Source organism: Alosa alosa, chromosome 2 (genome assembly GCF_017589495.1).
Source record: "Alosa alosa isolate M-15738 ecotype Scorff River chromosome 2, AALO_Geno_1.1, whole genome shotgun sequence".
Taxonomy (NCBI): domain Eukaryota; kingdom Metazoa; phylum Chordata; class Actinopteri; order Clupeiformes; family Clupeidae; genus Alosa; species Alosa alosa.
In genome coordinates, this window is record NC_063190.1 from 8,549,080 (window position 1) to 8,561,982 (window position 12,903).

The window sequence follows — 12,903 nt, forward strand, 5'->3', positions numbered from 1 at the left end:
TAGCAGCCAAAGAGGATTATTGATAACAGAAAAGGTGACAGTGTAAAATTAAAAATCTTTGGCGGCACATGATTAATGCGATTAAAATAACGCGTTATGCTTGGTCCTTAATCGCATCGCGATTAACGTGTAACGCTGACAGCCCTAGTTATAAGGTAATGCAATGGGTTATATATTTCATCAGTATTCGCCTCCTTTCCTGTTCACCATCAACTATTTCTTTACACTGTTATGAAATATAATGGCAAATAATATGCTACTGCACTGTGCTGCACAGACGTGGCAATGACTGGCCAATATTATTGTGCCATTGTCTTATTAATGCATATTATCTGATATAAATTACTTAAATGAACTGATATGAATTACAGCAAATGTACAATTTATTCTACAGCTCTGGAAAAATTGATAGATCATTGCACATTTTTCTGATGCATTCAAATGACTTGACAGTCATTTTCAAATTTGCAGTGGTCTCCTAATTTTTGCCAGAGCTGTATTGTTTTATTAAACATTAATTGGTGTGTTTCTTCATTTGTTTCGCATAAGCATATTTTCTCTAACCTCATTAATTACAAAAAACAGACTAAATAAAGGAACTTGCACTTTATTGACAGAAACTTCCCTTGTAAAGCCATTTCTCATTCACCTAGTTTAGTGTACAAAAATTGCCCTCAGATATGCAACTGCTTTGAAAAGGGCCCACTTTCTGTCCCAGAGAGTTTGTCATGTAGTTGTCCAAAATGTCAATTTTTGCTGTGAGATTGTTTACTTTTTAATTGTAAAGATATTTTGGATTATAATGTAGACCTATTGATGTTTAACCAGCTCTGCAATTTAATAGCTGAAAAACAATAAACACTAATACATTTTCTGATATCACAGTACAAAAAGAGTGTTTAATATGATATTTAACTTCAACAGGTAAAAAATAATATGCATGAAACTAAAAACGTTTACAAAAACATACACAATACAATTATACTAGGCTACTGCAATATTTGGATACATAATGATGCAATGGCTATCTATATTACAGTAAACGAATGTGAATAGTATCCTGGAGAAGAGGCACACTGGAATGGGAAATTCATATAGAAAGGCTACATTCAACATTTGCATGTAGCCAATATACAGTATATATAAGTTAGCACCAGTAAAATCAAACACAAAACAGGCTACATTCAGTACCAACTAAGGTCAACTTTATTTAATGGCTCGTTTCCACTGTACTTGGTACAGTACAGTTAGCTAACCGATAGAAACTTATTGTTTCTAGTCAGTTTTTTACTATCAACTAACATTAGCTAGCCAAAATAGCAGTATTTGTAATACTTATGAAAGCTGTTGTCTCATTATATTAACAAAATATAACATGGACATGTATTCATTGACTAAATTGTTACAAAATTGTTTAGGCTAATGAATTTGTTTTATTCTCAGTTGGCCAGCTGAAGCAAAAGGTAACAATGCCAAAACCACTGAACCGTACGCAACGCAACATACACCCCGCCTACCAAGTAAGGGTACTGTTACTAGTCGAAATGCAAGCCAGGTCAGGGTTTACTGTACCAAACCGTGCCATACTGTACCAAACTGAACCGTACCACCCTGTGGAAACGAGCCATAAGACTAGATTCAACTGGGGAAAAAAACAGTGTTTGTGTGTTTGTGTTTGCTTGTGTGTGTGTGTGTGTGTGTGTATGTTTGCATTTGTATGTACAGTATATGCATATGTGTGTGCAGTTTGTGTGTGTGCAGTCCCCTGTACAGTATATGGATTAAATCTTTCTTTCCCATCAGCATATTTGGTAGTTATTTTTCATCAGTGGCTCTCCTTCCGCATCCTGGTCGGTGTCTGGCTCAGGGGCCCCCTCACAAGCCACAGTGGTCTCACACTGCTCCTCGCACTCCGCCTCCTCAAGAGCTTGCTCTAAGTTCCTGTACTGCTGGGGAGGAGCCAAGTGAGGTTAAGAAGCCAGTAGAATGTTCAGTATTCAGTTACTGAATCTACATTCTTCAAACGAATTTGTTGAAAATAACACAACTTGTGTTGTTTTTAGCACATCTATGTCCAGATAGGGACAACACAAATTGTTTTGTTTCTAATACATTGCTTTTGTTATGCTGTGTACACTCTTACAACAAATGTGTTGAAAATAACACAGCTTGTGTTGTTTTTTTAACACATCTATGTCCAGATAGGGACAACACAGTTTGTGTTGTTTTTAACACATTCGTTTTAAGAGTGTAATAGTGCACTGGATCAATATAATTTGTTAGCCAAATTGTGCTATAGTCAGCATCAATTTTTTTTGTTAGTCATGTTGTAGCCTGAATTAAGACTAGTACAGTATATATGATATCCATATAGGGATTAAGGCTTTAGGTACATGAATATATGCATAGATATGGTGTTAGGTACATGAATATATGCATAGATAGTTTTATTCTTACTTGATGAGGTTGGCCTGAGTGTAATCGTTCAATACGTTCTCCAATTGTACTGAACGTTGGACGCTGTGTTGGTTCCAGACTCCAGCACATTTTCATAATTGTATACCTAAAGGCAAGTGGGTGATTTTGAACATTATTCTACTACAGCATTGTGCAAAAACATAGTTGTATTTTTTCTTCTGCATTTAGAGTTTCAAAAAGATTCTTTTGTATGCACTTGTACTGTATGCAGTTGATTGATCAAAGTCTTTTTTCAAAGCCTTGTACATGGAAGAGAGAGTGATAAAAAAATGTGAGTGATAAAAAAATGTGGGTGTAGGTGTTGTTTAAATGGAAAATCCCCACAGAATCCCCTTTATGAAGTGCAATATCACTTACATCTCTGGTGGTGCAAAGTCTGGCTTAGACATCTGATATCCATCTTGAATCAATTTATAGAATCTGGAATTCACCATTATATCAGGGTATGGGCTTTTACCTAATTAAATGAATTAAAAGAAGATTTTTTTTTGCATTGCTCAACCAGTTTCAAGTTTCAGTTCAGGTATACAGTAATACAACTGAATGTTCCAGAAGAAAGTGACATTTAATGAAAAAGTATCTGCAGGCCCACCTAGAGAGAAGATCTCCCACAGCAGGATACCATAGGACCACACATCACTCTGGACCGTGTAGACGCAGTCAAAGATGCTCTCAGGGGACATCCACTTCACTGGCAAGCGGGCCTGCAGCAAACACACAACAGAGACACAACAGCTGTTCATCTGTATGCACATCATCCTCATCTCATCACAACAACCTGCTGTGTCTGCACACGATTCATCCACAGCCAATAGCTGACTACACAGACACAGTAAAGGATCAAAGGCAGAGAGACTGAAGATAATAAACAATAATAAGAGAATTTCCATGTGGTTAACAAATGCAATGGTTTGAAACGGTCTTGAGAAATGTGTATGGATTAAATACAATGCACACACTGCATCAGAGTGCATTCACCAAATAAATGAATTAATTAATGATAAAAATGGGTAATAATGTGTCTTGGAGATGCAGCCGACTAAACTCACATTTCCTTTGACCACATAGTTGGAGTCGTTCATTATATCTCTGGCAAGCCCAAAGTCACAGATCTTGGCTACACAGGAGTCGGTCAGGAGAACATTCCGGGCAGCCACATCTCTGTGAATGCACTACAAAACAAAACACACACTCACTCACTCACTCACTCACAGAGCTAATGACAGCAGAGGTCATGAAGAGTTGTTGCTGGAGAGCAATGCCCAATCTACTGCAGCTACAACACTTGGTGATATATGAATGTGTTTAATTACATTACGAGACGCAAGGAAGTCCATGCCCTGAGCCACATCAAAGGAGAACCGTAGCAAGTCCTCTATGCCAAAGAGTCCGGAGTCTGTTTCTGGGTGGCAACCTGAAAGCATTCCAGGGAGCACAGATATGTTGGCTTTGGCACAGCACTGCAATTCTCTGCACATAAAATGGATTTACACCTCAGGTTCACACTGAAAGGCAAACTATACATGACTTCTGGTTTTGAGAATTTTTGAAGAACAAACTAGGTTTTGGTAAACCTCTGCCAAGGTATCCAGGTCTCCAATGAAAGCTCTGTGCATTTCTATTTGTGTGTGTGTGTGTATGTGTGTGTGTCTGTGTGTGTGTGAGTGTTTGTGTGAGTGTGTGTTTGTGTGTGTGTGTGTGTGTGTATGTGTGAGTGAGTGTTTGTGTGAGTGAGTGTGTGTGTGTGTGTGTATGTGTGTGTGTGTGTGAGTGTGTGTGTGTGTGTGTGTATGTGTGTGTGTGTGTGTGTGTGTGTGTGTATGTGTGTGAGTGTGTGTGTGTGTGTGTGTGTGTGTGTGTGTGTGTGTGTGTGTGTGTGTGTGTGTGTGTGTGTGTGTGTGTGTGTGTGTGTGTGTGTGTGTGTGTGTGTGTGCACATTTGGACTGAGCCGCCTCTGTCTCGCCACACTGGGCCTCTTTCTTTCTGTGGAGCACAGCACAGCTCTTCAGCTCTCCACTGTTTGCCTACCCAGTGACTGGTGCCTTGGCTTCAGCGTCGATAGCATTTCCTGGTAGTCAGAGCCAGAGCAGGAGATGCCGCTGTCGCTGTTCACACGCAGACGTGGCGTAGGGGGTGGGGGGTGTAGAAAGGGGCGGGGGTGGGGGTGGGGGGAGGGGGGGGTGTTGATTGGGGGTTGAGACAGAAGTGTGAAAGAATTAGAATGAAAAAAGTTCTTGTTTCCATGGCTTCCAAATGTTATGGCCACGAGTTATGGTGCTAAACTGTCAGAGTATCACTGAGACGGCGGGCTTCTGTGAGGTAAGTTAATTAATAAATCACATTTCTGTGCTCGTTGAAGACCAGCCACATGAGGTCATCTAATTTGAGGAAAGGCGTGTCTCGGATGTGCCACTACAGTATTCAGGCTATTGTTTCAGTTTTGGACTTATGTGTCAAAATGAAAGGTACATCTGCCCACACAAGTTCCTATTTTAATCAGGAGTTTTTTTTTTAGTTTTGTTGTTTTTTTATTTATAGACCAAAACCAACCTCCGGAACCGGTGGTCTTCGGTGATGTTCTTGTAGAGAGTGGTCTCACTGGAGATGCTGGCCACACTCCACACAGAGGTCACAAACATCTCTGCCCTGCTGCGCAAGAAGTTCAGCAGGTCCCCGTGGCCACAATACTCTGTGATCATCAGCATCGGCCCTGACATGGGAATAAAATGCAATGATCTGAATTGTGGCGTTATGATGTGATAATACATGTCTACTTATCAATACATTTCCACAAAAGAGAGAGACACACAAGACATGTAATATACTAATGGGAATAGAACATTGAAAATGAGCAATGTGATACTATATAAATGTCTTGGCTACTCATGTTATGGGAGTATTAAGACCTACCTCCCTGTGTACAAGCACCCAGCAGGTTGACTATGTTGCTGTGGGATCCTAAGTGACTCAGAATCTTCAGCTCTGACATCAGAGCCTCTCTCTCCTCTGAATGGGCTCTGGCTATAGAGAAGATCACATACAGGTTTTTAAATTTGATGCTCTAATGTTACAATTAGTGAAGTCAGCACAACATTCTGGTGTTTTATCATCATGAACAACAACAACAACAACAAGAACAATAACAACAACAGACTAAATTTACGTTTGAGCATCTTCACCGCCACACGGATGATGTTTCCATCTGTCCCTAGGCCATCAGCAGTTGCCTCCACCACTTTCCCAAAAGCCCCGGTACCCAACACTTGACCTGGTACATGTAAGAAATTCCCATTTTAAAAGATTGCCATGAACAGCTCTGTAAAAACATTCAAAATAATTTTGACTCCAATTTGAAGAGTAACCAACCAAGCCTTAGCCTTTCACGTGGAAATTCCCACTTCTCATTGTACGGAAGCTGAGTTGGGTCAATAAATGTGTAGTTGTTCCCATCATTGACCTCAATTATTTTCCATCTGATTTCAAATTTAGGTTTCTGCAAAAGGTAACGATTTTGATGTTTTCTGTTAGACCTAATTTCTGTGAAGCAAAGACAGACTATGACAGAAGATGTATGTTTGACATGAAGACATACCTGTTGGTACTTGTAGAAAACTATTGCAAGCAGGATTATCAGTGTTCCTACTAAACTTGATGCACCAATAAGGGTTGGTGTGAAAATAGTGGATGCTACAAAATCTGGATTGGTAACATCTAAAAAAGATGTCCACAGTGGCATGATGTTAAAATTCAATTGAAGAGCACAATCGATTATATAGATGACAAATAAGAAATTATTTGTTTTGCATGTTTACATACATATTAGATGTAGACTTAGATATAAACGTATGTATAGCAACAGATTGTCTTACAGTGGCTAAAAGCCATTGCGGCCCGGTCCTCCCCAGCAAGGTTTACTGCTATACATTCAATATTCATTCTGACGTTTGAGTGGTTCACATGGAGAACACTCTCCACCAGGTCCTGCCTAGATTCACTTCCCTTCACCACAGAGGCCTGGGGAAAATAGCTTTCTCCCACTAGACTGGAGTTTGTGTCACATCTGTAAAGTCAAGTCAACATTATTGCTGTTTTGTTAGTGGACGTTGGATCACATGTTGTTATTGTAGAAGACTACAGTCCAAGGTGTTCCACTTTGCCATGTGATTCTGTGTACATGGAGAGTTTTACTCACGTGGTTCGGGCCCCAGGGCACTGGGACCAGTAAATGAGGGGCAGAGGGTAACCAGTGGCAACACAGGTCAGTGAACCATTATCCCATCTAACCAGAGCACTTGGTTTGTCTATTTAAAAGAAAGGAAAGACGGGAAAGAAAGGGTTAAAAAAAGACATTTAGAAATAATTTTATTTAACCATAGTATTATATCTGTTAGCACTCACACCAGACAGAGATGTTGAAACTGAGGGAGGCGTTGACTTGGTCACTCCTGGCGTGGAGGGTGTACAGGCCTCCTTCCTCCGCAGTCACACTTCTCAGAAGCAACACACTTTTGTTTCTACCACACATACACACATGAGACAGAAGGCGCCAAAGCCAGCAGTTAAGGACCTACTTTGAAACTCACTTTGAAAAAAACTATTTCAAAAGAAGATAGATAGATAGATAGATAGATAGATAGATAGATAGATAGATAGATAGATAGATACTTTATTGATCCCCAAGGGGGAATTCAAGATCACACTTGCTTAAATAAGGTGCCTACAGTACATTACAAATCTGTTACCCATTTTCGATTTGGAGAAAGGTTATCTCCTGGTCTGTTGCATTGCCCAGTGCAGGTGTATCCCACCAGAATCTTTCAATCTTTGGGTATGCAGTGATTTGGACACCCAGGTCAATACTCCCCCCCTCTATTAGGGTAATATCCACACCATCACTGTCCAACTTTGAGGAGAGCAAAGGGATGAGTTTGATGAATGGCTCCTCTGTTGGCGCAACAAATGACAAAATGGGCATCAGGGTGACGTCAGATTGGCACCATGTTGATGTAACATTGTCCTAAGATTGACGTCAGATTGACACCATATTGATATAACATTGTCCTAAGATTGATGTCCGATTGGCATGATACTGATATAACATTGACATGAGGTTCACTTCCTGTTGTGTACTAATGGAATGAAAACACTTGCCTACAACTTGAAGGTGCATGGTGGAGGAGTTTGCTCCTGCCTCGTTGGCGCCAGTGCAGGTGATGTTGCCTGAGTCAGACAGACTCACGGAGGAAATGGTCAGGACGCTGGTTTTCCACACTTCTTTACCTGACCGGGTAGACCCCTCGCCTCGCATTTTCTAGGAAAAATAATTAATTAACTAAAGTCAAGGTCAAAGAGCAAAGCAATAAATAGATGATACGGCATTATCATTTAGAATTGATCAAACATGTAAACTGATAAAAAGTATGGTGTGACATTATAGAGTTCCATAACAACAACTTAAATGAAAGAGATCATACTTGACCAGAAGTATGTGTCCAGGTGATGTTGGCATCATAGTTGGGGTTAGTGCAAACACATTCGATCTGCAGCTTCTCCCCAACAACCAGAATGGATTGGAATTCTTGACTGGGCTGCAGGACTCTAATCAGCACGCCTGGTGGGGAGCGTAGCTCTGACAGAGACAACACATCAAGACAACATGAGGACACAGAAGTGTGACACAACACATACTATATTAAACTTGGGCCATTAGTAAACATTCTAAAGACAGAGACATAGACTCGTGACGTCGGGTTCTGGAATCAAACCCAATTTTCAGGCAGCAATAATAGTATACATACAAAGTATGATATGTTGTAGATATAGTGTATTCTGGTGATAGTCTTACTTGCTTCGACCTTAATGGGGTATTCCTCAGAGTCTTTTCTGATGCCATGGAGGGTTGCGCTGCAGACGTACTTCCCGCTGTGACTGGGCAGGAGGCCTCGCATCAGAATCCCTCTCTTTGGGTCCATGGTGTAGTTCAGGTCATGGGGTAAAGCACTGCCATTAACCAGACGGAGAGAAAAGTCTGTCGCTTGGGGGTCCGTCAGTAAACAGTCGAGGAGATAATCAGAACCCTCTTTTTTTTGGAACCAGCGTCTTGAAACTTCGGTGGCGTAAACATGTCACCATCTGTGGATAGAAATAATGAGATAAAGTGCAAAGAAGTCATTATTAAGAATGCAGGCAATAGATAGCAGATATACCATATAGCATATACTAGATATACCATATACTGTATATACAGCTCTGGAAAAAAATAAGAAACCATTGCAATGTAAATTTGAATATGACTGTCAAATCATTCAAATGCCACTCAGCAACTGTAGGATGACATTAGAAACATTTTCAGTGGTCTCTTAATTTTTTCCAGAGCTGTATATATAGAGGTTGTTACTGTATGCCGACTTTGTAGATGACTTCTATACTCATAGTGGATTATTTCTAGCCTAGTAGGCCTTTATAGAATGTGTATTGCTCTGTTAATTGCTTTGGAGTGTGTGTAAATTCAGAGGGAGGTAGGCAGCGTACTGGTGATGTAGATGTACACTTCTGAGTACAGCTCTGGACGTTCATCATAGAAACACCTGTATCTTCCAGTATAGGTAATGGTTGCCACCTTGACTTTGATCAAGTTCTTGGAACGCCTGTGAGATAGTGGTGAAGTCTTCAAGGACACACTGTTAATGCCATCTCCACGACAACTCAGGGTGAAACGAGTACCCACGGGCAAAGTAATTTCAGTCTTCTTTATGGTTGTGTAGTTCAGTCCAATATCAGGTGGTCTCCAGTCTAGTAATACAACAAATAAATACATTATTATGATAATATCATTAGTAATAGGATATATTCCTATTATATATTATTCACATACAAGGCATTTCAGGCCACAGATATAACCTAGAGGACACAATGAAAATAAATGAATACTCCCCTCAATGTCAACACTATTTCTTTGCATTGATGTGCGACTTTAGAGTTGACGAACTCCGGTTATATGCAAATTCCTTGCTGCAGACATTGCAGAGGACTTTATTTTAATCAACACTTTATTTTTTATCAACACCATCAGGCCATTTTTTAAAAGCAAATGTTCCAATCAACGATCTAGGCAGCACATTTTCTTCTCTCTCCTTCATTTTACAGTCTATTGATTACTGACTAGAATGGCTCGGGGTCAAAGGTCATACAGAATCGATTAATCTGCGCTATTTTTTTTATCAGTTATTTTTTCTCAAATTAATTAATCAAAATGAATCAGTTATTTTGACAGCCCTAGTTTTAACAATTGTGGAAAACTGTATTGTTCCCTTATTTTTTTGAGCAGTATAATGCTTGTGGATTATTACATTATTCCTTTTGAATAAAATTGATTGTACTCCAGCTGCAAAATTCTTCAAGAGACACTTCAAGCTGTAAAGGCTTATACAGTAGCATAATTCTTTATGAAAGCAGTCACGAGTATGTAATGTTTATACATAATATCATGACAATTATGAGGCTTTATGAATAGTTTATAACCATTTATGAATGTATTTAAAATGCTTTCATAGTATTTATAGGTTGTTTCATTAACTGTATTTTGTAACCTATAGCAACTTCAACCAATATATGTGTTCATATTTTGTATTCAACTCTTTTGTAATCAAAAAATAATTTTCATTGCTTGAATTGTCATGTTTTATCTCAATTTGTATTGCCCTAAAGTCCATCGACCCAAAGCTATCTTAGAAAAGAGTGCAAAAAATGTTTTTTTTTCTCAATTTCACTGCTGTTTGTTTTTTCTGTAAACACTGCTGTTTGTTTTCCAAGTAAAGTGTGACCCTTCTATTTACTTAGGCTACTCCAGTGACATTGTGAAGTTTAAATGCATTCATCATTTCATCAAATGAGGTACCCATCAAATAATAAAACCCACTAACTGCTAAATAAAATGAGAAAAAAAAAACATGGTGGAATGATGCTCAATGATTTATTGTTATATTTCATGTCAACAATTTCTTATGATCATACAGTGATTAAGCATTTAGAGTTTGCAGAACAAAATTAGTGTATTAATGTACAAATAAAGCATCTTAAAACCTCTTTCAGCTGATTCACAGCAAAGACATACCGGTAGATTGTTAACAGTTTTGCATACTTCTGATTCATAGCTTATCTCATTAATTTTGGCCAACATTTCATCAAAGTGATTTCATTGTGCTGATTACTTGATTACTGATTACTGATTACTGATTACTACTACATGGCACAAGTGACAGGATTGCCACAATCCTGGAAGCATAATCAAGTAAAATAGTAAAAAGTTGCTGATCCATGTTCCACTGGTCGAAGCGTCTTCACAGGCAAAGGAGACTAGACATCTGATTCGGAGGGGACTCAACGCTTGTTGATCTTCTTGCTCAGGTCCTGTAGCTCGTTGCCTATCCGTGACACCTGCAGGAGCAGGGCCTGGTGGTTCTCCACGAGCAGGCTCTGGTGTCGGGCCAGGTTTTGCATGTGGGTCAACTGCTGACCGCCGTGCTCCCGGACGTCACGCAGCAGCTTGACCGCCTCGGCCTGGCTGCTGGCCACCTCCTTGTGCTCCTGGATGAGCTGGGTGAGCCCTGAGAGGACCTCTGCCCGCCAGCTTGTGGCCGACTGCAGCTCCTGGACCAGCTGGCTCAGGGTGCGGCCCAGTTCCTGACCATCACAGCAAGGCCCGGCGCTGGTCTCGGCCTCTGAGCCTACAAAGGCCCCAGGATTTGACTGACTGGCCTCTGAGCCCATTGTCATGGCCGCCGGCTCGCTGTCTGAAAGGAGCGAAACACAATGTTTTACCCTGACGCATCTTCAATTGAGGTGATTCAGAATTCATTTGTGAGCAGTGGATGTTGCTGTTATAGGCAAGCAAATTCAAGTGGTGAACTTACTTGTGATCAAAATGAGGTACCGTGTTGTGCTTGTCCTCTGACGCACACACATGGAATGACATCCACAGGCTTTGCCATGTGAACTATTCTTTCATTAAGTCACAACATCCCAGTATATATAAAATGTGCCCTGATGATTTGTGTTGAGTGGAATTGATCAGTTCTGTAAAAGTGAATAATGAATGAGGATTGCATGGTGTATTTCTGCATGAGCTCAGATTCAGAAATTCAGATTCAGAGTCAGATTCAGATTCAGATTCAGATTCAGAAATTCCTGTTGGGATGCGTGAGTCAGACAGTTCAAATAATTTTGAAATACGACGGACGCGTGCTGTCACATTTTCAGGGATGTTGCTGCTGTTCGTTGTATTTTCGTCAGGGGGAAAGAGGAAATGAGAGTGGTCTTGACATGGGCTTTGCATGCGAGGAGGGGGGAAACGTCTGAAATCGTGCAGCTCTTGCCCACTACGCCAGGAAACACATTGCGCTAAGAGGTAAGGGGCAGAGGAGGCTAACCGGAGGAGGTGGATGGGGGTGGACGAGGGGGGGGGCACGCTCCAGAGCCAGGTCTCGAGGGTCTGTTTCCCATCCTTGCTCTCACTTCTCTTTCACCTCATGTGGGACACACACACACACACACACACACACAAACACATGCACACACACTGGCTGAGTCGACTTCTCACAGACACTGAGCTACCCCACCACACACTCCTCACGACCCCCCACCCCGTTTTTCACACAAAACCACAAGCGCCATCACCTGTCTTCTGAACAGCTGAACTCTTGCTCTCTTGTTACCTGACAGCACCTCTATTGTTGTTGTTTTGAAATGCATTGTTTAGTTTGGCTGTTGCAGTGTCTTCAGCGAGAACATTTTAAGTGGTAGTTTTTTCAGATATACTTAGAAAGTAGTTTTTTGTGAGTAGTCATTTTTATCCACTTATTTTTTGTAGTATCTCAATGACCATTGAATATGAGTGCATGAGACCATAATGAGTACTGATAAAAATAGAAGGTAAGCCCAGACTTATGCTTACTCCTACACAAAGATGTACATACAGTGCATCAATTATAAGTGATGAACTTACTTGTGATCAAAATGAGGTATTCCATGTATATATTAAACCAATCTGACCTAGATGTCTTATACATAATCTTAGACTTATGTATGATACTGAATACTGAATGTCATTTATGCTTCATTAGGATGTGCACATTTTTTTAAACATAAAATACCTTACTGATATATATGGCTTAGTGTTAATTTGCAGTGAGGAGCTGAGAAGAGAGCCCATGGTGAGCTTACCTTGGGCTGCACAAGGCATCACCGCACCCAGGAGGAGAACCAGATAGAGTATCATCTCCCTTCACTCTGCCAACTCTCGAGCTGAGGACGCACTAGCGGAGGATACGGCAATCTACTTCAGCGGCACGAGCAGAGGATACAGCAAACACAACTGACTGGTGAAGGTGGTGGCGAAACAGTTTTTAAGTCCCTTAACCATCGAAC

The 12,903-nt window shown here is 40.5% G+C and overlaps 1 protein-coding gene across 1 annotated transcript; it reads right to left on the minus strand.

The window, feature by feature from the left end:
- Nucleotides 1-639: 639 nt before the first annotated feature.
- On the minus strand, nt 640-12,848 carry csf1rb (colony stimulating factor 1 receptor, b). The gene is made up of 22 exons (XM_048238199.1): nt 12,700-12,848; nt 10,859-11,270; nt 9,010-9,125; nt 8,324-8,599; nt 7,953-8,107; nt 7,630-7,789; nt 7,221-7,422; nt 6,877-6,992; nt 6,671-6,779; nt 6,348-6,538; nt 6,071-6,189; nt 5,845-5,971; nt 5,642-5,746; nt 5,389-5,499; nt 5,029-5,188; nt 4,507-4,583; nt 3,792-3,892; nt 3,528-3,650; nt 3,071-3,182; nt 2,836-2,935; nt 2,458-2,563; nt 640-1,949 (listed from the first exon to the last, which is right to left on the minus strand). Exons 1-22 carry the CDS (start codon nt 12,752-12,754, stop codon nt 1,800-1,802), a joined length of 3,183 nt encoding a protein of 1,060 aa, XP_048094156.1. The 5' UTR covers nt 12,755-12,848; the 3' UTR covers nt 640-1,799.
- Between the last annotated feature and the right edge of the window lie 55 nt (nt 12,849-12,903).